Source organism: Tetrao urogallus, assembly GCF_951394365.1.
Source record: "Tetrao urogallus genome assembly, chromosome: 4".
Taxonomy (NCBI): Eukaryota; Metazoa; Chordata; class Aves; order Galliformes; family Phasianidae; genus Tetrao; species Tetrao urogallus.
Genome location: NC_136817.1, coordinates 48,831,336 through 48,856,197, shown reverse-complemented (window position 1 = coordinate 48,856,197; position 24,862 = coordinate 48,831,336). Strand labels below are relative to the sequence as shown.

General features: G+C 38.6%; 1 protein-coding gene across 3 annotated transcripts in view; it reads right to left on the bottom strand.

The window, feature by feature from the left end:
* The window catches only part of APBB2 (amyloid beta precursor protein binding family B member 2), a gene marked incomplete at both ends in the record, with an annotated part of 98,843 nt that overhangs the window by 49,779 nt on the left and 24,202 nt on the right, over nucleotides 1–24,862 (bottom strand). For 2 of the 3 annotated variants that reach the window (XM_079534268.1, XM_079534269.1), the window contains 4 exons: nucleotides 5,584–5,644; nucleotides 5,756–5,841; nucleotides 6,248–6,310; nucleotides 11,009–11,217. In XM_079534268.1, coding sequence (XP_079390394.1) covers nucleotides 5,584–5,644; nucleotides 5,756–5,841; nucleotides 6,248–6,310; nucleotides 11,009–11,217 — 419 coding nt within the window. The remainder of the gene's footprint in view (nucleotides 1–5,583; nucleotides 5,645–5,755; nucleotides 5,842–6,247; nucleotides 6,311–11,008; nucleotides 11,218–24,862) is intronic. The other variant, XM_079534270.1, reaches the window with a different exon arrangement.

Sequence of the window (24,862 nt, the reverse complement as noted above, 5' to 3'; positions counted from 1 at the left end):
TCCACCAGAATAGGCTCACATGTAATTAGATCCCAAAGATAGATGGGATTTCTAGGAGTGAAGGACATGCAACATACCACAGGATCTTGAAGGACTCATGAAATTAAAATATTTTATCCCAGACCTTTATGCATATATTGTAACAGATAAACTTACTGCAGCTATTTGTATCATTAAAAAGTCAGTTGCTGAGATTTGGGAAAAGCTCTTATTTCTTCCTCTTTCTTGGACTAATCTTTGTATTTGATTATAAGTAAGACTACATTTAGGACAAGGTAGAAGAAAATATCATATAGATGAAAATCTGTATTAGTATATATATATATCACATCATAACATGATTACTTACAGCATCATTTAATGATACAATAGATGTTAGTAGTATGTATCAGTATGGCGAAAGAATGAATACACAGACACATTCTTCAAGGCATCTAATACACAAAATGAAAAAGCATCAAGAAAAAGTTATAGCGATGTATTTTAGTGCTTCAGTCTGCTGTTTCTAAAACTGCTTGTGAAGCAGAGTGTTTTAGCACACCTGCATCATTTATCTGCAGCATCTCCACAGCTGGGAGTGTGCCTTAATGCTCATGGCAGGGAGCCAAATTCATAAGCAACCAACCAGCTCAGGAATTGCTTTCCTCATTGCTCACCTTTTCTACTGAGAGGCTGCAAAGAAGGAGAGACAGATAAAATCTTGCTTTGATATAATGATTGTTGGGACTGACCTCTCTTCAACTATTCACTGGATGTTTCAAACTGAAAATCTGTTTTCATGCAGTTCTAAAAGCTACTGAAATGACTTCCTGAAAAGTGAGAAGGGGAGGTAGCTAAGGGTGCCTTTTTGTGTTTGAAACAAAGGAAAAACCATAACCCCCCAAAACCTCTTCAAATTTCTCTGGAATGTTTATGTTGATTTTACTTATTTAAAATATTTTATTTCCAAATTATCATGCTACCCCCTGAAAGTCTAAAATAAGCCAATAGCAAACAGAAACAAAATTTTGAAACTACTTAACTTGTATTCTATTTCCTCTGTTTTAAAACACACACATTGTTTAAGGAAGATCCACGTGCACTGAATATTATGTTTTCTTCTGAGTATTCAAATCAATGCAAAAAACTGCACTTCTAAAGATGCATTTGGGTGTTCTACTGGCTGAAGTTTAGTCTTGAAAGAACTTTATAAGTACTCTTTGGGCTAATCCCCACAATATATAATTCTGCTGCTCACAAGAAACTTTCAGCTACTGGCAAGATTATTTGGAAGGAATCTCAAGAGGTCATTGAATCCATCCCCACTGCCAAAGCACACACCCTACAATACGTCACACAGGTACATCAAATATTCTATGAATATCTTCATAGAAGGAGACTCCACAACCTCTTTGGGCAAGCAGTTCCACAGCTCCGTCACCCTTGCTGTAAAGAAGTTCTTCCACATGTTTGCACAGAACTTCTTCCTATGCTCAAGATCTAGACCTTTGCTCCTTGTTCTATCACTGCATACCACCAAGAAGAGCCCCGCCTACTCCATTTTCCTCTGACTTTCCTTCAGATATTTATTAAGATTAATCAGATTCCCTCTCAGTCTTCTTTTCCGCAGGCTGAACAGACCCAGGTTACTCAGCCTTCCTCATATGGGAGATGCTCCAGGCCCTTTATCAACTCTGTGGCAATCCTTCTAGAAGATCCCCATCTTTTTTGGGCTGGGGAGCCCAGAACTGGACACAGTATTCTACATGTGGCCTCACCAGGGCAGAGTAGAGGGAGAAGATCACTCCCCCAGTCTGCTGGCCACACTCTTTTTAATGCACACCAACAGATGGATATTTTAGATCTGTTCTATATAATACTGGAAAAAACTCATCTGAAGTAACAAACCTGATCAAACATTGTTAAATATTAAAGCCAGAAAACAGAGCTGCTACAACAGTCAGAGAAACAGGAACTCGTCTTTTAAGAAGGTGGCAACCTCAAATTTTAATTGAGATGGACTGAACTAAAGCTTTCTGTAGAGCTTCATATGCTCATGAGAAAATTAGATGCAATATGAGGCGAACAGTGAAACTACTGGATAAGCATTGACTATTTCCTGTTTGCACCAATAATCCAGAAGCTATTCTGAATGGGAAAGAATTATGCCCTTTAACATGGAAAATTCATCCTTTCTTGTAATTACTAGACATGACAAAAACTACTTGCCTCCGGTTAGCTCTTCACTTGCATCAGAAGTCTGAATCATCCGCAGCCCACCACCATCATCATGGGGACAGACCGATTATTTGCTAGTGGCCCTGAGTCTACCCAGGATATTTGTTTCTGGAGAAGGTAAGAAACATGCAGAAATGGGATCTCTCCAAAAGACACAACACCTACCTTCATAGCAAAAGACACATCAAAGAGATAATGTTTAACTCTTTGGGAGCTACTTAGTATTATGTAAAAGTTATTTCAATAGTGATATTTACAGGCTACATTCATGACAACCACAAGACAGCCGCGTGTCACTCAAAACACCCAAGTATGCTTAACAATTCATCACCACGTTCATCACTTTCCATGCCTTCAGCTTCTTTCCATTCACTTACAGGTAAATCATCACATTCAAGTACCTGTTAGCAGCATCTTGTACCTCTACAAAATGTAGAAATTATCTCTTCTTCCTTTCAAGATCCTAAATATTTACTGGCTTTTAAATTAGAAAACAGACTTTTGAAGCAATTGCCCAGTACGTCAGCAGGTATAGATACTTTTTCACAATTCTTAGATATCAATATATAGCTACTTTAAAATGGTAAGGGTGAAAAGTAGAGCCCTGCTGAACAAGCTAATATGGAAGCAGGAAATTAGAAAATCCATACAGAACTACATTAAGCCTATGCACAAAACCACACCTAAATTGAAAGAATACAGGCAGCTTCAAATGTCCAGTCAAATAGGCTGATTCTGTATAGAATTAGGAGAAACTGAGCCGCACGACTCCTCTATTTATCATCCCATCCCTAGGGACGGAGACAGATATCCCAAGAGGTTCAGTTTGTTTGTACCTGCACAGGGAAAAAAGCCAAGACATAGCCCGGATGAGTTTATAGTCCAGGATTGGTAAAAGCATCTTTTTACCTTCCTTGAGACTCAAGTAGGAATGCATGTTTCTCAATAAATTAACCAGGAAAGTTATGATCTGTCTCCTAGGACCAATTCAAAACTCATTTCCAGTCGCGCATGTTTCACATGCAGAATTAGTATCCCTGTCAAGTGCAACGAGCCACCTCTTCAAGAAATTCCTACAAAAATGAATCACTGAAATGGAGAAGCTCAATCTAGTCATCCTCCTCTTTCTTGTCCTTTCCCTTCCCTTTTACGGTCCTGTGCAGAAAACCTGCACCGACTTGCCAAGGATGCGCAGCTCAAAGCTGAGTAAATAACTTTTCTTACAGGAACTACATGAATTCTATGACACGCTTTTCACAACATTGACTTGTTTACAACACTACAGTCCTTTCAGAAGCAGACCACCTTTGGGGAAGGGAACTACTAGAGACTTCCACATGGTGGCACAGTTCCCTTTACTGAAAGACAGCACTGATCTGTGTGCCTAAAGACATTTTTACTTTCATTTTTCTTTTAACGTACTGGCCACTATCGTGGATAGGCTTAAACAGATTTAAAGTCTCTAGCATCTCTCTAACAAGGCCCACTTTGACAAATTCTTCTAACACACAGTTTAATGAGTTACAAAGCTTCCTTCTCTGAGGCTGTGCTTGCTGCCACACAGAAGCAAGCATTAAACCAATGCAGTAAGGCAAGTAACGTGGCAGAGAAGCTGAAGAAGCTAGAAATCTGATTTATCCAAGCATCAGGTCATCTGTTTTAAATCCTATTGCACTTCTTTTACTCTCACAATAAGTTGGATAAAATGGACTAACAAGGAACCCTCCTACCACATCTGCCTTTCCCTGACTTTTTTCCAGAGGCAAAGATTTTCCTGGTGTTCCCAGACCCACCTCCCATCTCTGCAAGGTATAGCCATACAGCAGCTGGAAGCTCTGCCCTCAGCCTCTGCAGCTGCAGGGTAAGGCCCAAGCTGCTGAACTGTACCACAACAGCCCTGCCAGGCAGTGACAGATAGCACATCAGTGCTCAAGTGATGCAATAAACATAAAACACTTGTATAATTCCTACTCCATTTCTTGTCCTGCTCCTTTCAGCCACTTCAGCGAATGTTTCAGTGCTCAGCTACGATTACTCATGTAAGCATCATCAGCACAATTTGGCCTACACAGGAGAAAAAAAGCCAGTTGCTGTGGACAAGCTATTGGCTTCATCTCATTTTGCTGATACTGGATAAGTATCAGCTCCATAAATTGTGTAGCTTAACAGCTAGTCATACAGGAGGGAGATGATGACCAGTGTTCTTTGTCCACACAAACACTCCACACAAGGACTCCCCCAGTGCTAATTATCCAGTAAAGGGTGAAACCTACCAAAATGTCAGCTACTCGCAATGCTTTCCACACTGTAAGACATTTGAAAGGAACAGCTTTCTGAAGACTGGTACCTAATGCTCATCACTCCCCCACTCCATTTACTGTGCCTGTCATTATAACGAGAGCAGCTGAAGCCTCGCTTTTTATCTGCCAGCCTGCCAAGCGAAACAAACTTATTTACATCTGATTTAAACATCACAAGCCAAATAATCAAGACGACAAAGTACCCTGATCAGTCTGTTTTCTCTCCTAAAATATATCATTAATGCTATTATAATTATTAAATCTGTTTCATACTGTCTTTCTGCATGTAAGTAGCTTCTGCTCCTGTCAGTCACTGCAGGTGTATGGCAGCAAAGGCGCTCATTTAAACTAGTTGGATTTCCAATTTTAGAGATTCACATACATTCTTAAAAATGGATGCAAGCACATGGCAAAATTGTCAACAAGACCAATCTGGAGACATGTGCACAAGCTTTCAAAACCTCCTGCTGCTTCCTTCTCCTCAGAAAGTTTAGATTACATCACTGAAGGCCCTAATTTAATTATGGTGCTTGTTCACATAGTAGTCTCATTTTTTACCGATAAATTTTATCCTTAAACTAGACTGCATTCTCCGTTCTCTGAAATACAAAGTTCCTTTTTCAAAAAAGCAGCTTCCTTGTTAGTATCTGAGAGTTGAAGCAGCCACTTGAGCAAAGAGCATTTAAAGAGGGGACAAACTTGAGAATAAAGAGCCACTGCCATCAATGAAAGCCCCAGGAAGCTGTCCAGCCATAACAAAAAACAAGCCTCTCTCTTACTTAGAACAGAAAACTCGCTTGGTTGTGCAAGGGGTCAGTTATTACCACTTACTCTTCAGCTGTAACAAGCAAATTCTTGGCTCTTGGTCACACTATCCTGACCAAATGGAATAAAACTTTAAATTGCAAATTCCTTTGAAAAAATTAGTCTTGCATGGTCAACCCTATATTGTGCCAAAAGGAGGAGTATATTAAACTTCACAACCTAGGAGACATTCTGCAGCTTGCAAGTTATGTTCACAATTGCAAATTTTAACTGTTATCTCACAGTGTATTTTCTTACAGACCTTGGCTTCTGGATCACTGTTGATGCTACAAGAATCATCATCATCAGACTGTGGAGCATTTCTGTTAAAAAAACAAACAAACAAACAAACATCAACTTGAAAATAAGGTAAAAATTAAGGAAAACACCATATGAAACTGGTTACTCCATGGGAACTTCTGACGTCATCGTACCTGAGCTTCAAGGAGGCATAGCGCAATGTGGCTCCTTCAAACTCTTTCAGACTTGGGTCTGGGTTCACAGTGGCTGCATGCAGGTCCTACAGATAAAGGCAGTTTGGTCAATGCAGTATTAAGGACACCGCCGTGTTATTTCTTATTTCAAAGGGAAATTAAATCCTCCCTGCAAAGAAGCGACAGTATTTCTGGCTGAAGTTGAAAAGAGGCATGCATATGTATTCTCAAGCTGCATTTCATTCAGTGCAGGCATCTTATTTGTTATATCATGGCAGTTGCCCTGCAAGTTTAGACTGAATCCATTCCACGTGGAAAGATCAGAAAAGGCAGCATGTTTGTGAGCTACACATCCTTAGCAGTACCCCCATTCACTTCGGCCTAAGTTATGAATGACATTCATGGAGAAATAAAAGGGAAAAAAACAGCCACTGCCATGCAAAAAACAAGGGTAACAGTATTAAAGGTTCTAAAATCTGACAATATACTTGCCTTCCAAATGTCACTATTAATCTTTCCCCCATTCAGTACAGCAAAATCACTCCATGGCTGTTTCTAGACACATAATTATTCACACAGGAAGAAGCACATTGATAAAAAAAAAAAAAAAAGAAAAAGAAAAAGAAAAAGAAAAAGAAAAAGAAAAAGAAAAAAAAACACAAGACACTGTTGTTAGCATTGATATTTACAGGATGGGTTAGGGAACAGATCACCTCAAACTTCAGCTAATTACTATACCATGGCATTTGGAGGAAAGGGAAGAGAAGACATGCTTCTAACAGTTACTTACCAAAACAAATGATTGAAACAAGGAAAGTTAATATAAATTAGGAACGAACAATGAAATTATTCTTTAACTATGATCTTAAAAGCGAGCAAAATAAATCTGAATATGAATGTTGGCCACAGCTGCTACAGCCTGGTAAACAGCAGTTTAGGGGAAACACAAGGATTTCCATTTGATTGCCACATTTGTTAAGGGACTAATACTACTGGAACTAGAACTGCAACACAATGATATACACAAGGAGAAGATACATACAAGGTAAAGATCAAATATTTTCTAGGGAAAAAGCACGAGGAACAAAGTGAAGGGAAGAAGGATTAATAAGGAGTGCAGAGAGATTTTTTGTTGAGAAAGTACTTTTGTAAAATCTAGGAACTTTTTTTTTTTTTTTTAAGAAAACAAAACAAACCATCCACTCTCTCATTTTCCATTTAGCTTTCTAATAGCTCTGATGCATTCAGTGGTGCAATTAATAAGGTAATAGTGCATTTAACACTATGGCAATCTGAGTTTTGTCCTTCCCTGCAAAGCCTAGGAGGAGCAACTAATGTTGGAGCTGTCCTCTCTCCTTCCCCACAGGGAAGCCCGCCAAATAGCTCCCCAAATCATCAAGATTTCCCATAATTAATAATAATAATAGCCCCTCCCAAGACAAGCTGTGCACTAAGGCCAAGCAGAACCCACATACTCAGTACATTAATTCACAGTATGGATCTCACATCTCAGCTGTGTTCTCAGGAAATCTCGCCTGGAGTAATTATTGGTTAAAAACAACTCCCACAGTAACTCCTCCCAAACATGCCTCTGACTTAATTAATAGTTGTTAGCTTTTGCTACTAAGCCCCTCATTTTTAAATTATTAGCTGTTGGCAATTATGTTACCTATGGAATAACATCTAGAGGTGATCCAGGTGTGTGATGAATCAGACTTTAAGAAGACAACTACCATCACCACGTTCTACTGGGACCTCAAAGAAGTTCTTATTGAAAATTAAGCCCCTTCTCTCTGCACAGGAAATGGGAAAAAGGCAGTAATTTCTCTAAAATTTGGAAGAAAACATACAAAACATGAGGATTTACAAAGGAAGTCAGTCATCAATGCAGAGAAGAAAAGAGCCAACTAAGTGGAACTTTAACCACCTGTCCATGTGGTTTTGGTTTTGTGCTTTTGCTAGTAGTAGCTTTTGGAGTAGAAAGGGAAAGAATAATCCAGGTTAGCCATACTTAGTGTTTATTAGCACTTCTGCTAAATGTGCAGAATTTTCACATAATGTGTAACCTGCAATTGGTATAGAATACCACTAGAAATAGATTATTAATAATAATTATTAATAATAATTATATATATTATATATTATATTAATAATAATATATATATATTATATATATTAATATATATATTTTATATTATATATAATTATATTATATATAATATATATATTATATATATAATATATATATTATATTAATAATAATAATAGAATAGAAATTATATTATATATAATATATATATTATATATATAATATATATATTATATTAATAATAATAATAGAATAGAAATTGGTATAGAATACCACTAGAAATAGAAATTCACTAATTATCTTGAAAAGTAAAACTGTCTCACAGCCTGAGCAAGAGTAAGATGTTTTTGTATTTTTCATTTTTTAAAGCCCTTTGTGCCATTTGTGCACATTAAAGCACCATTTTTCCATGCTCATTTTCTCGTAACTTGCTGTTCAATGCTAAGTATCTGCTGTACTTCATGCTAACTGCCTACAACCAGGCATGGAATAAAACTGGCTATCTTTGTTGACTGCTCTCAGCTGTGAGCCACATTCTACCAAATGAAGCAAAGTTTCTGTATGTCACATCATTTAAGAGACAGGGACACAAAGCTAAAATAAATAACAAACAAATTAATAAAGAAGGAACAAGACAAAGGGTAAAAATAGCATTACTCAGGGAACAAAAAAAAAATATCTATAATTCTATATGTTTATTTGACTAACCTAAAAGCTGGAATAGCCCAAACAAACTCAAGACTAGCACTTAATGCTTCACAAACAAAAGTGATAAAATAATTGTTATGGAGTGACAAAAGCCCATTAAGACAAATAAGAAATGCTACCCACACCAATCTTCAATCCTAAATTGCCCTTTCATCCATCAAAAAGATTTTCAGAAGAAAACAATACAAATTCCTGCCCATGGGGTTGAACTAAAGCAGCCCTTCAAAGCCAGATCAGTTTGGAAGCCTGTACTCTGAGCAGCTCTATGGGAACCAGCAGTACACAGCTCAAAGTGTTCCAGCCTCAAACTGGAACCTGTCCACCACAACCACTGCTGCCAATGGCAGCACTAGGGTACAGACATTTGGGAGCCTCATTCTAGATCAAATTCCACATCTTTTTTGTCAGACTGACAGACACAGATTTCCAAATTAATTCTATCAATGTGCTGGTATTTTATTGCAGTGCTTTCTTAGCAATGATAGTCAAAAAATCAGTATTATTTAAATAGTAGCATGTTAGAAGCTTATTGGTGAACATAGAAACCTTCAAGAGATGAATTCCTCAGTTTATATCTACAATTAAAATAGGCATATAATATTAATATATTAATAAAAGTATCAGGAACTTGTTTATTTTCGATATAATCTTTTAAGATACAGTATATTGTATTGATCCTGCCATAGAAATGCATATGCTTGACTGGATCTAATTCTTCAGTGCATTAGCACATCCACATCAAAATCTAAGTTTAATTTGAGTTATATATATGGCATATATATGGCATTTTAGAATAGCTCTTCAAGTATTCTTATTTTATACATTCACATTGTACTAAGATCTGTGCTGCTATAATTATTCTCTGTTTAAATGAAAATTATAAAAGATTAAAGGTCCATATGCCACATTACCAGCAGGTCTAACATTTTCACTGCAAAGACATTTTAAACAGAGGCAGAAAAATAATTCAAAAGAATATATGCATTCTCTTGCAATTCACTAACCTAACTGATTTCTGGGTGGTCATGAAGGACATCTACAACTTCCCTATTGAAGCCCATATGTTGTCCATATTCTAGAGAAATACTTAATGTTGAAGTTACATATCCCTCACTTATACAATCCAGACATTTGAAGTTGGAAGAATTTGCAGGAATTTATATGGAGCATTTCTGACTTCTTTTTTCTTATTTTCTACATGATTGATACCAATTGATGTTCTTTCTGCATGAACCTCTCTCAGAAATGATTTCCAGTGTGTTTGGTGAACAGGCACCTTACTGATGTGAACCGTAACTAAAATGGTGTGGTCAAGTTTGGCAACCTTATGAGTAGCAGTTGTGAACACGTGGGAGCAATCTTTCTGAAATAATAAATAAGAATGTGTATGTTTAAGCCTACACAGGATAAAAGTTTCAGGGTCAAAACTGTAACACATATTTGAATGTCCTTAACTCCCCTTGCTTTTCACCTATGTTATTTTGGAGCATGTATCAATAAAGTCAAGAACACAAAAAATGTCATACCTAAATACATTAAGAAAATAATAACCAAATACTGCCTGATACAAAAATCAAAGCTAGTACAAAGATTTCAATTGATTCCATAAAGCTGTAGACATTCTTCTGGAAAGTCAGAACAAAAAAGGATTACGTTTCAAAATCATCTGTTATCGTGTTAATGGTTCATTCCACAGAAGTCAAGTCTACATTAAAAACCAATGTGATTCCATTTTTGAAGCATACTCTTCCTTCTCAGTATTTATTTTACATTTCTATGTATACAACATTCAATCAACCTTCTCAAGTGTGCCTTCAAGGATTATTTTAAAAGGCAGTATCATATATTGCTCTTTCAGCCCATGTAGAAAGAGAGAACATCTTTCTGTTTCTAGTTAAAGACTGACTGCAACACAGTGATCTACTCACGCAGATATTTTGCACTGACAAGATGTTAAGAGGCTTACTCTTGAGAATACTTGATATTTATTTAATAGCAACTACCCTGTAAAGCAGCTGCTGTCTCAAATGAATTCTTTGTGTGATACTCCCTCCTACTATGTGAACCAAAAAGAAGATGCAATTACAAATAGTCTAGCAAAAAGATAGCTATAATGTGCAGAAATTTTATGTACCCATATAATGGAGTAACGCTTCAGCACATACTGCAGTCATTTCACATCAATCACGCACTGACTTATTTATGCGAGATATGATGTTTGATTTCATCCTACACATCCCAAGTTTAGGATGCTTTATGAGGCATAGCCATTAGAAAATACACATGAAAAGTAGGCAATTACAATATATTGTCAACAAGAAGCTCTACTTCGGAATAGCATCAGGCCTCATATTCTAAAGCTTACTTTAGGTAACATTCAAACATGTCAAGAAGGTATGTCTTCTTATTTTTATTTTTTTTAATGGTACACAGCACACATCAGGACAGCGTGTTACCTCAGTTTCTGGAGTAGGAGATGGAGTAATGGAACCAAGTGAGCCTTTCCTTGAGCCCTGAAGATCTGTTTGAACAGACACAGGACGTTGCCACTGAGTTGTTCCCGTAGGTATATGCCAGTAATAGATTCCAGCAATATCATTGATTTTTTTCCATCCAGGTGGTAAGTCTGGGTCTGTCTGAAATGATTGATCACTCCATATATCTGCTGGGAACAGGAAAAAAAAAAAAAAGAAAGAAAGAAAAAAACAGAAAATGAATCAATGTTAAAAAGATATGAATGTTCTTTTTTTCATAGGTCTTCACCTGATGCAAACAAAACACAGCAAGTACTACTATTCCTAGGGACAGGAACACCAAGAAAAACTTGACTGATCTCAAAATAAGGCACGAAAGCCTTTGTGGTTTGAATTAGCCTATAAAGAGAGGGAAAACTTAACAAAGAGCCATTCCAATATGGCTGTTACCCAATACCATCAGATAAACTAGTTTTTCTAATAGCGTTTAGCTTTAGGTACATTAAAACACAACATACAAAGAAATATCTGGAATTATGATGTAACCTGTTCTGCTCCCTTCATCACACTACTTTCCTTTGTCAATGCACGCTAGCAGAGCATGCATTTCTGCTCATCAAAATCAGCTTATCAAAAGAAAGAAATAATAACAGAAAACCAGAACCTGCAATGGCTCTACTTGCAACATCCATACTTGCTCAAAACAATGCAAATAAAAGAACATAATGAACATTTTGCATACAACCCTGGCTGTCAGAAGTAACATTATTTTGAACTGGTTTTATAATAGGGTAGGAAAAAAAAGCCCAACCTCATCAACAGTGCCAACACAGGGATAAAATGCTGGCTCTGCTGACAAATCTATTATGAACTGAAGAATGTGCCAACAATTCATATCATAATTAGAGACGCTCCCAAATTTATATGAGATTACAAATACGTATAAGAAATGTCACCAGTGGAAAAAAAAAAAACCAGTACTTTTTATAAAGGCAGAGGAATCTCTGTGAAAAACAGCTGTACCTCAGCAAGGGCACTTTTCTCCTGGGGAATATATACTTTCCTGAGGCTGGGAAGAGAGCCAGTGCTCTTTAAAACTTCCCAGCTAAAAGTGCTTTGGAAGTGTCATTATGTTATGTGTTGTTAACCAGGTGCTATGCTCCAAGGGCTGTCAGCTTGCAATAACCTCCTGGACTGACGTTTCGCCAGCACTCAAGCAGACATGAGGGGCTGACACTGGCATACAAATTGTTCTAGCAAAAAAAGAAAAAGACAACACTGAAAAGGAAGGAAGCACTGTACCAATGAGCAGGAGCTCATCTATTCTAGCAACTCACTCACAGCTTTCAGATACAGGCTTCAAAACACCGACAATGGAGGGTAGATGAACTGCAGAACCAGATGAGTTGGAAGGGACCCTTAATGGCCATCTAGTTCAACTGTGCTGCAATGAACAGGGATACCTACAGCTAGCTCAGGTCGATCAGAGCCCTGTCCAGCCTGGCCTTAAACATCTCTAGGGACAGGACATCTACCACCTCTACAGACAGCCTGTTCCAGATCAACCTGATCATGGGAAGAAATCCACTCCATCAGAAGAAGCACTGGAGTTTGTTTAGGAAACTGTTATGAAGCTGATATGGTGAGAATTCCATACTTTTCCCATTAAATTAGTGGAAGATAGTAGAAGGTCAGTTATTTGAAACTGTTGGACAACGTATTTATGGAATATTTTATTTCACTTGTCATGAAAAAAACGCAGAAAAAGATAATAGGTTAAAACAATTTCCTGATTTATACTGTCAGTTGCTTTATATCTTCCTTCTTCACATCTTTACTGAATTAAAAGTTTATTGTTAGCCCAACTAACATTTCTTACTAGGTGCTTCAGCACTTCTATTACCTGTTTCTCAATACTTCTCACTTCTGCTGTTGTCACTTAGGCACATGCAAACTCACACACAAATGGAATGATAATTTGATTGACTCTTAAACTTTACGGCACAAACCAGACAACTTTTCTCACAATGCCATTTTCAGTTCTTAAGTTACTGATTTACAATTTCAGGGTTAATCTGAGAAAGTTCTACAGAAAAGAAACCTAACTTTATCATTACGCTTAAATTCAATAAAGTGCTTTAAGGATCGCCCCCCAATATCATGGATCGGATGCAATTATATAATCAATTTAAAAAATTCCCAAGTATACTAAATATTCACGTCAACATGTCCTCTATAGCCTCTCCTGCATTCACTTACATAGTTCCTGACTCTAAGCTTTTATAAGTCTTGAAGTGGATTCATATTTGTATAATGCCTCAGGTTGGAAGGGTCCTACCCTCTGTGCACAGGGTTACCGCTCACTAATTCTGGTTGCCTAGGCTCGCATCAAGCTTTTTGTCCAACAGGACCCCCTAGTCCTAGTCCTTAGAGCTGCTCTCAATGAGTTCTTGTCCTAATTCATACACATATCTGTGATTGCTCTAACAACCTGGCCTATTTTTATTTTCAAAACAAACAACTTACCTGCACTTTTCCCAACCAGGTAAAAAGAAAACAAAACTTTCAATAACTTAACTGCATCATGCAAAATACTGGTATGTACAAAGATTAATTATCTCAGTATCACAGTGAAGTATGCACAGCACAAGACCAAATGCACACGAGTAAGTTTAAATAAGTGGTTCATGAATTCCAAAATATCACAATAATGCTGGTGTTCATAAAATATACATATTGGGCCTCTCAGTGTATGCTGGAACAGAAAAATGATAAGCCTTTATTACACAATGAGGAACAGTTTCACATTAGTTCAGGTTCATATAGTTTACAGAATTGTATGGTAACAACCATACCTCAACAGCGTCGTGACATGAAATGTCACTGTGCTCATTTTAAGAAGACAGACACTGTTTCTGTCCTTGTCGTATAAACATACATATGTATGCATATATATTTGCATATGCTGTTTGTGAGGTACTATGATGTGGCTGAATTATTTCTTTTAAACAAACCAACCAAAGATACAGAGGAAACAACACAATTATTTATTGCAACAATATACTACCAGAAATACCTAATCTGAAGTGACCTTGAAGGGTAACTGTACAGAACTAGCAGCAGAGGAAAACTGTCAATCTAGAGACTAAAAACAGCAATATTTGTGTAACATTTAGCCAGAATATAATAAATTCGTTTGTGCATGAACGAGCACTTGGAAAGAAATCAGGTAAAACAGCTGGGTGCATTCTGGGGGTAGAAAATATCACCTGGCTGAGTACTAATTATTTACTAGAAAAATTACGCATTAACAAAAAAACATACAAAAATATGCTTGCGTATGTTCTCAGATAAAACAGGGAGTTAAATTTAATCATCAACTGATTAATGCAGCTGAACAGGAGGAAGCCAGATCACAGGTGTTACCAGTTACTGATCCAGCCAATTAAGGAAACGAAAGTCAGCTGTGCAAACCTACTTGAAATAAATGCAACCTTGCCCCACCTACAACTAATTTGCAAACACACCTCAACATCCACAGGGCTAACCTGCTCACAGGCTGTGACTTCCTACCAGCACAGACTGGAAAACCAACCTAGCTTGCCCTCTTCTGTAACAAGTGAAAGCATTCACCATGCACATGGAAGGTAACGACCCATCACAAGATACAGAACACAGGAAGATGTAAGTAAAAGCCAATGTACAAAATCTGACAGGATAGATGAATGCTCTGCAGTGGAAACATACTACAGGAGACAAATTATTTGACTATAGAATGATGGGTAGTAAAATACTTTTCCTCTGAATTCCGAAGATCTTGCTAAACAGTATGATATTGAGTCAAAATGTCTACTTGCTATACAGTCCACAGTAATAACAGCCACTTAGCAGAGCAGAGGAAAAAAAAATGGGGCCACACTGATACTCTGTTACATTCAACAGTCTTTTCAGTTCTAATCTTCTGGAAAAAGGGGACAACCACAAAACGGGGGAGAAAGGGAACAAGTATCTGTACTGCTGCTGTAGCATCTTACAACCTGCGTGCAACAAAACCAAATGATTTATGACCATTGGGAACCTTTCTGCTGCACCTCCCTACCCAGAGGTGAAGTTCTACACTGCAACTCATGGTCTTTTCCATGCTTTTCACTGATTTGCAGATGAAAGGTTTTGTTTTGACTTCATACACCAATAATTGCAGGCTGCTGGTGCAGCATTGTGTGATATCCTGATGACATGTGCGTTCCAAAAGGCAGATGTGAGGCTATGCCAGGTGGATATACACCCCTAGAAAGAATCATAGTGAAACTAATAATTGCAAACTACTGTGCAAAAGAAGTATGTCAAACAGAATTAGAAGCCAAAAGCACATATATGCTGTAAGAAACAGGATCACATTCTTATATTCTGTTTTTGGAAATGAACCAAGTTCTCTTTGAAATGATGATAAACAAGGTGCTAGGGACAGAGTAGTCAGTGCCTCTCCACTGAAGTTTTTGAGCATGGCTTTTTTTGTTTGTTTGTTTGTTTTAAAGATTCATTTCTGTAAGCATAATTTCTTGTACTTGGAAGCAGCTGATGATGTAAATGCAGTTTCTAGCTGATGCAAATGCAGCTTACCTGGAATTGTAGAAGCGTCTGGTTTCCAGTCCCTCTTTTCAGCAAAGAAGGGCTCCTTTCACTGTGTGGTGGCTGAATGACCAAGTGAGACCATTTGCCTGCAAGACTCAACAATGCTTCTAAGCACTTGATCCAAATTATCTAAATAGGTTAGGAAATAAAATACCCATTCTGTACAAAGATGAGAGATCTCACTTTTCTCCTTTCAGAAAGTAGTTACTTCTCATTTACCTCTCTCAGTTCTTCAGTCTGTTTTATATCTGTTCTACCTATAACGATTCTCAAAAGAAAAGAGAGACCATCCAAATGCAGGATTTGATCTAGACTTTGATTATCTACCACTCTTAGGAGCATATTTCCACACTGGAAACATTGGAATGTTTGGTGTTCAGGCTGGGAGCACAATGGTCCACCCGAGACATATTCAGAGTTCTCCAAATCTACAAAAAATAGTCCGGCCAATATTAAATTCAGAAATCCGTTTTTCAGTCTCTGGCTCTTCCATTGCTCACATTCCAGCAGCTGGTACACATACAACATCCACAGAGAAATTAAAAAAAAAAAACAAAAACAACAGCATAGCCTCATTAGTAAAGTAAAAGTTTCTAACAGCACAAAGAAAGGGATGCTGACAGGATCCAACAGCATGTTGTTGGTAGTGTTCTGGCAGCAGTGGGAAGCAACTAGCTTAAAATTTGATGGCATTTTTCATTGCTGGGTGAAAGCCCCAGGAAACTGCTGGCTGATAACAGAATATGCATGTTGCAGATGCTATATTTCTGGGCACAATGGATAGGAACTGGGAAGAGAAGGGGATAAAGAGGTTTTATTAAAAGTGAAAGAGGTGGAGGAAAGCATTTCTTACTCTTCAGAACTTCCAAGATATTTGAAATAAAAAAGTTTTCCTTCTATCTCCTGGACCTAAAGAAAAATCAGGCTAAAAGGGAAGAAAAGATCTGAAACGAAATCATCTGTAAGATCCCACTGATTTCAACAGAACTGGACTTTTATCCTAAAGGGAGCACATTACTTCCTCCACCTACCTTCATATGCACACTGAACAGCAAGAAAGTCATAAGAAAGGAAAGGAAGATATGTTGAGCTACTGAATGAAGGAAAAGATAAGCCAGCATTCGCTATGAAACAGCAAAACAGTAAGAACATGGACCCTGAGTATTTTTATAACATTTATTGCCTCAAGTAGGCTCAATGTGCAAATGTAGGCTGCTCAGGAAAATACACTCAAAAAGACAAATTTTCTTCTCACTTTGCTCTATAGCATAACTGACAATAGCACTCGTAATTCACAGTAATGATGGCCAGTAGGTAGCCTCTCCCAAGCATTCATGCTTCTTGCAGTGACGCTATCTCAGACGTAAGTGCAGCAAAAACACAAGTTACTAGGACAAATAGTTATAAATCAGAAAAACCTGTCTAATCTGGGGAACATTACTCAACAAGGAGAGACAAACAGCCAGAAGCTGGTCATTTGGTGCAATCTTTCCTCGCAGCATGCAACGGATTGTCATGCCAACCCAGTCCTCCTCCTCAAACTGCTGAAGCAGTTGCTTGCATTTTGGGAACTCAGAAGAGGAAGATTTCCAAACAGGTTCCAGGAAGAAGTGCTGAAATGCAGAATTTACAGACATGCCTGCCATCAGGCACAATCTGTGCCAAGATGAGCTGCCATTTTGACCACCACCAACATAAACCATAATTAGAAGAGCCTGACAACTTAAAAATCCTAAAGAAGCTCAGGATTAAGTACCTGTGCTATTCTTTCCTTCTTTAAAACATGGTGTGCTCTTTATCCTGCTGTATGAGTTCTTACAGGCATACAGGGGCTTCAAGCAGACATGACTAATCTCAAGGAAGAGAGGAAAGCAGATTAGTCAACATTAAGGGAAAGAAAAACAAAACAAAACAGAACATTCAACCCATTTGTTTCCATGCCCTGGTATCTTCTCCCTTTCAGCTACCAAAATCCTGATGCAAGAACCAAAGAACTAGCACAGTAACAGAAGAAAACCAAGGGCCTTTGTAGAAGAAAGCTTTGGTGTCCTTTAAGTGTTGGTTGATGGTGGCTCTAGTGAGCATCCAGGACAGCACTGCCTGTTCTGTGTAAGATGAAGAATTCTGGGGCAATACAGCCTGCAGACCAGAGGTGAAGCTACAAGAAACTAGCTCTTCTGCACTTGTAATAGTTGTTACTAATAGCAGGGGCAGGAAAAAGTATCTCAGAAACTTTGTGAAGAAAGCTCCGCATGCTCCATCTAGGAAAATGGGCCCAAATAGGTAAGAAAGGACTAACCCATCTGCTAACTAAAAAACATCCAGTCACAAAATAAGCAGAATCTGACAAAGCTAGGAAATAAGACTTGCAGGTGCCCCCAAAAGGTTGCTGTGGGCCAAGGAGATGCTCTGGTAAGGTGCATCCCATCTGGATGGAGAAGAGCACAATGATGACAGCACAGCCCCATGCCTCTGGGGCACCAGGAAATGATGACATGGAGGAAGGAGCACCTCAGCAAAGGCTGAGGAATCGCTGCCTGAAGGCACAGTAGTGCCTTCTACACATTCTACAGCTCTTACAAAAGCTTTATATAATGTCACAAGAGATTGCTTTCTTTTGATAAATGAGCTGGTAACAGTCAGCTGTGAGGGTATCTGGCTGGGGTGGAATTAATTTCCTATATTTACTGTGAAGGTGACAGGGCACTGGAACAGCTTGCTCAGAGAGGCTGCAGAGTCTCCTTCTCTGGAAATAGTCAAAACCTGCCAGGATGTTCCTGTACGACCTGCTGTAGGGAACCTGCTTTAGCAGGGAGTTGGACTAGGTGATCTCCAGAGTTCCCTTCCAACTCTTGTGATTCTGTGACTCATAGCAGCCCATATGGTACTATATTTAAAGTTTGCATCCAGTACAGTACTGGTAACATACCTATGCTTCAGCAGCTGCTGAACAGAGCTTGCACAGGATCAAGGCCTTCTCTGCTTCTCTTGGGGTGTTGGCAGCTAGAGACGGGTTGGGCATTGGTCTGCTAGTGGGAGGTGAGGAGTGACTGCTTTTGCATCACTCGTTTCATTGCTTTTCTTAACTCATTAAACTATCTTTGACTATTCCGCACTTTGCCTTTGAGTCTCTTCCCCATCCTGCTGGGGGGCAAATGAGCAGCTTAGCTGCCAGCTGGGGTCAACCTACTGCTGAGGAACTCAGCACAGTGGCTGAACCCAGAATCCAGGGAAGAACAGACAGATACCTCTGCAGTGGGGTAAAAAAGAGACCCAAACAAAAGAGCATCACACAAATGAATGCCCTGTTAAGAACTCTGTGCTTAAATGAGATACAGCCTCAAACAGCATGTGAACAAAGTGCACCATTCCCCTTGGAAGATTTCTTCTACACTCTGCAGGAAATCAGAATAATTTGTGTTAGAAAGCTATTTCTGCTAGTAAATCTATGTTGTATGGGACCAGCATTATGTGTTTCTTGCTTAATTGAAGTACTAGTTCATTCCACCAGGTGGCAAAAGTTTTTAATTAAAAATAACAATTGTTCAACATAGCAGTCTAATATACTCTAAATCCATGGTGAGTGTGCATGGTGCAGTATATTGAGGCATTCTTCAGCACAAAATTCAATCAGATCAATATTTTCTTTCCTCATCAACAAACCAGTAGAAGTGGTCTTGTAAATTAGCTTTCAGGACTAAAATGATCCAGCAGTATTTTGCATCTCTTTTCTGATTTTTGCATAGTACCTCTTTTTCCTATGACATTGCCATAGGGAGCAAGACTGAAGCATGTGCTCTTTAACTACTTTGTACTGTTTCAGAAGGGTTTTTTGTCTGATCTAATGACAAAAAATGGACAAGACATCAGACCAGGGACTGCAGGACTCATGCAGCTGCCTGCACATGCACTATCTGCAGCATACTTCATGTGCACAGGAAAATCAATTTGCACAGGAGCCCAGCCTTCCCAATGCAAACCCCTCCCACCCTGAGTCCTATCCCAGAAAATTCATGTCTTAGCAACAGCTGCCAATTATTTGGAAGAAAAGCAGCGAAAAATCAGTTTGGTGGCTCCTCTGAATTCATGTATTTCTCTACTAAAATATGGAGCCTGACTCTGTCTAATCAATGCAAATCAATACGTGTCAAGCCACTCACAGAAGAGACTATAATAGAATAGAATAATATAAAGAATTCATTTGGGGCAGTGAGTAAAAATAAACTGTAAAAATAAAAACAATAAAGTAAAAATAAAACAATCAAACCAAACAGCAAGATTCAGCCTATAAATGCTGACACAAGAAGCAGTTAAACTCAGACATCCTGACATGAAGATGCCTGCAGAGCAGAGGGGAGGTCTGTGTCAGAAGCACTCTGTGTTGCCAGCATCACCTTCTGCAGCAGTGCCTGTGTGCAAAATAGAGCTGTGCTAGCACCTCAGCAGCCTTGACTCTCCACACAGGAGTCAATGTACCATAAGGCTTCGTGTCCACATAGAAGCCTGTTTTACAAGTACCAGACATTACCAAGCTGAGCACTTCCTGACCAACAACTCTCTGCTTGACTTGGACTGAGTGAAGACACGAGGCGTTCTGGGGTCTCCCTCAGACCTTCAGCTCTTTGCTGGTGCTACTGAACCAGACAGACATCATGAAGGACAGATCTGGGGAGGGTCTCAATGATCTCTAGAGGTCCCTTCCAACTCCTACAATTTTGTGATTCTGTGATTTTATTCCCTTACCTCACTACCGTACACCTGCTGTCACGTACTGAAATGATGGAGTCCAGTGTACTGCCACAGATAACAGATTTGTTCCAGTGGAGAAATAGAAGAAGTTTAAATTTGCTGGCTTTAGTGAATCTTTTTAACCTGAATGAAAGAAATGGTAAAATAGAGCGTGGAATAAGGAATTCAGAGTCAGCATTTTCTTTTCCCTTCAGAATACAAACCTTAGGAAAAAGAAAAAAAAAAACCTGCATAAGAAGCGAGGTACCAGGAAGCTGATAATTTTCTTAATGTGAAATACGATGAAGCCTACCAAATTCAGTAGGGAACAGTGTACAGAATCAAAGGCAAGACAGCATTGCTCTGGAGAATGTATTGCATAAATACACTGATATAGCCTGAAGATTTAAAGAAGTTCTCATAAGTGGGTTTTGTGCATGTGGTTGGCTAATTAAGAGCCACTGAAGTTGGCCAGTGGCACAGACATACAGTTCCAGTGATGGCTTGGCTGAAACTGATCTTCTTTGATAGTTTCATTCACAGAACTGTGCAAATGCACTCAGAAAAAGACCTTCTTCTGAATTTAATGATTCAATGAAAACAGAACATAAAATTGAATTACAACTGAGTTACTCTCTGAAATTAAATGTTTCACTTGGAGAATAAGTAAAAACTCCAAGAAGAGCTGTTTCCTATCTCCTGCACAAGCTCTGCACATCCCTCAGACAATGTGGATGCATGGCACAGTGTGGCAGCTGTTCTAGAACACCACAAAACCAATGGATTTATCCACACAGCAGGAGGGTTTGGAACCCAATTTTAAACACAGTGGGACAGGGGAAGGAAGAGAGGTGTGAGATGCCTGAAACTGTTTGCCCAGAGCCAGGGCCAAGCTCCCCAAACCCAAGTATAAGATAAGGGCACAAAGACAGACCCATCATTGTCCCTCCCAGCATGTAGAAGCACTAGGTTCCCTTCTGTCCCACATAAAGGGCTGCTCTTCAAACTTAGTCCTCCCTTGTACAGCAAAACAAGTATTCCTACCACATTCTATCCAATTTAGTACCATCATTAAGAGGATTCTAATGATCTATATACTGCACTACTTAGCAACTTTAAGGCTATAGTCAAATGCGCGTTAGAGAACAACCTGACGGGTTCCTTTTTTCAACACAAAATCCAGAAACCCAGTGTTTCCACATCTCCTTATTTTATGTATCTATTACTCCAAAGAAAAAGGCAGTAGAAGTTATGACAAAACTCTCTTAGAATTGGAGGCATATGAACACAAAATAATGCACGAGCACAGGAAGCAGTGCATTATAGACCTCATGTCCTACAGCTCATCTCTACAAAGATGTTCTGGAAAAACTCAGGCACACTAGGAGCTCAGCCTCTGCTGAAGCTTCTAAACTCACCTGATTCCAATTATTCTAGCTTCGAGACTTTTTTCTCCTCCTTTTAAACTATGACCTTTTCAAAAGGAATCTTGCCTCAGGTGAACTAAGTCTTATTGAGAGATTGTTCAGTCTGGAAAAGAGGCTCAGGGGAGACCTTATCACTCTCTACAACTGTGTGAAAGAAGGTTGTGGTGATGTGGGGGTCAAACTTTTTTCCCAGGTAACAACAATAGGATGAGAAGTAATGGCCTCAAGTTGTGCCACAGGAGGTTCGGGTAGGAAATTAGGACATATTTCTTCTCAGGAAGAATGGCAATGAATTGAACAGGTTGGCCAGGGAGGTACTGAAGTCACCGTCCCTTGAGGTGCTTAAGAAACATGGAAATGTGATGCTGGTGAACATGGGTTAGTAGGCATAGTAAATGATCTGAGATCTTTCCCAAGCTTAATGATTCTGTGATTCGCATCTCACGGGAGAGGGAAGCATGATGATAGAGCAAAGGGGCCACCATAGCATAGAGGCTTCTGTAACTATTTCCCATCTCTACATCGTTATAAGCTTTCTATTAAAGCTTTATTCTTAACATACAGATATCTTTGGCATTAATCAAACTCAGAAATATAAATAATGTCTTGAAAACACAATCCATCCAGCACAAGTCATTATTTGCATTCTTCTATTACATGTCACACCAGCTTTAGAACTTTGTGCTTATTTTTCATAGGGATGGATTTACGAACATAACTGAAGATAGATTCAGAAATTTAGAAGACAACTAATAGTGGTGAAATAACCACTAACAAGAATCAAAAGAAAATTCAAAAATAGCTTGTGTCACAGACTATAGTGGCAAATTGAACTTAAATAAGCATTAGCTAGAATCAAAACTAACAGTCTTTAGCTGGAGCCTCATATTGGATAAGCATTTGAAAGGAAAAAAAGGATGAATTCTTCAGTTCTGCAGAATCACAACAGAATCTCACTTGCAATTTGCATCTCCTGCTTTCTTATTTGATGTCAAGTATATTATCTAAACAGCTACTTGCTTTGAAAAACTCTGCACAAGCTCTCCCTAAAGTTGCATATGCCAGAAACATAAGAACAAAAGTTTTCTTTATTCTGAAACCTGAATCTCCCTCAAACCAAACACTTTCTTCGCGGAAATGTAAATCTGACAACATACAGTAAAAACAATACACAAAAGTCTCCAGCAGAGGACATACCTCAAGGCATCCAGACCAATTAACATTATGGAAAAAACATGGCAACCCATCATCACAAAATGTTACAAACAGTGTAATGTTTTGTAATGCACAGCCTTCAGTTTCCTGGCCACACACATTTCCGAGTCCTGGTTTTTATTAATTTCTTAAAGTTCCTTTACTGCTACTTAAAACACTCACACAAAGTGACAGGCAATCAATTACTTTCTGTTACTCTGGAAGGAACAAGGTCATAGTGAATTCTGAAAATAACAGCTTGACTTTATGTTAGAAACTAAGATCAAGACAGAACCCCTTATGCCTGCAGCTTTAACATGCATTGGCACTACCATGGGACTAGTGCATGCACATCCGTTCACCCTATTATAAAAACAGATGTAGCTCAACTAGAAGAAGCATAAAAACAGATAACACAAATATAAAAGTGCTTCTTCAGAAGGAGCCATTGAGTGTGGTAGAGCCAGGAGGAAGAGTGAAAAGGGAAGGAGGGATGAATGTCACCGATCTGTAGTCACAAAGGGTGTGAAGAAGGCAAGGATGGAAAGGAAATGAACATTCACTGTTATTTACTGCTTCCTATAGCAGTAAAGCAAGGGGCACCTAACAAAATTATCAGAGAGCAATTTTATAACAAAGGGAAGTACTTTCTCATGCATCACATAATTAAATTGTGGAACTCATGGTCACAGGATATTGTGGATGCCAGAAGTACAAATGAGATCGAAAATGATTAAATAAATTCATGTTAGAAAAGTCTATCTATAGCAATTAAAAGATAATGTGAACGACATACCAGGTTTGAAAGCCCAAAACCACCAACTGCTGAAAGAGAAATGATGTAAGGAGGAGAACCACTCGCTGTACACTAGCTCTGTTTTTGGTTATGTTTTTAATTTACTTCTATTCCACCCATAAGTTTTTACCACTGACTCCTTTAATGGATTTTTTCTGACAGAACGGCCATCCTTAAAAGCTGATGAACTACCCAGTGAGGTACAAAACTGAACTGCAGTCCCTGTAGCCCACAGTTGCAAGCTTGAACTTTGAGTCAGTATAGTGTTTGCACTGGAAAAGCGGACAATAGAAATGCAGGAGTTATGGGACTGAATATTATTATCCCTCTACATTTTTTTAACCTTCAATTTTCTATTAGCACTTATTTAAAAGGATGACATTTTTACTTTTACACTATATTGTATGGAACAATTTAATAGATGGACATTTTTTCACAGGCAAGCATATATACCTGGTTTAAATATGTTGATGAACAAAAAAAAGACTGTGTCAGAAATGCCTGGAGGAACAGGCACCATGAGCAGATACGATCTAGTGGTTACTGCAGAACCCATTGCTTAAGAAATACATTTAGGTGTTTCGGTGGAGAGGGGGAGATTAACTTCACCTATTTCCCCTTACGTGATTGCAGCTAATGTCATTAACTGCTTAAAATACAGGCTACTGCTGAAGACCATTATTATGGTTCAAGAGAGCTACATCAGTAAGTTTTTATAGGCTTGCTTCTCATCTTATTTGTGTTTTGCAAAAATTAATAGAAAGGAGATCACAGCAACATACTGGATGCAAGACGCAGTTAGGAATTCACTGTTTCTTCACTGATGGTGATTTCCCAGTTAATCTTGTCACCTTCTGAACAGGATTAGCCCAGATAAAAGACCGTGGGCAGTACAACATGCAATCCTGGCATAGTATCTGTACCCTGATAAGCCAAAAGAAAAAAGAACTGAAGGCACAATAACCTCAGTTGCTTGACTTTAAACTGACCCATTTGCAACAGCTTTACCAGAATGAGTCTTTTTCTCTCTTCTAAATTCAGACCACTACATTACCCATC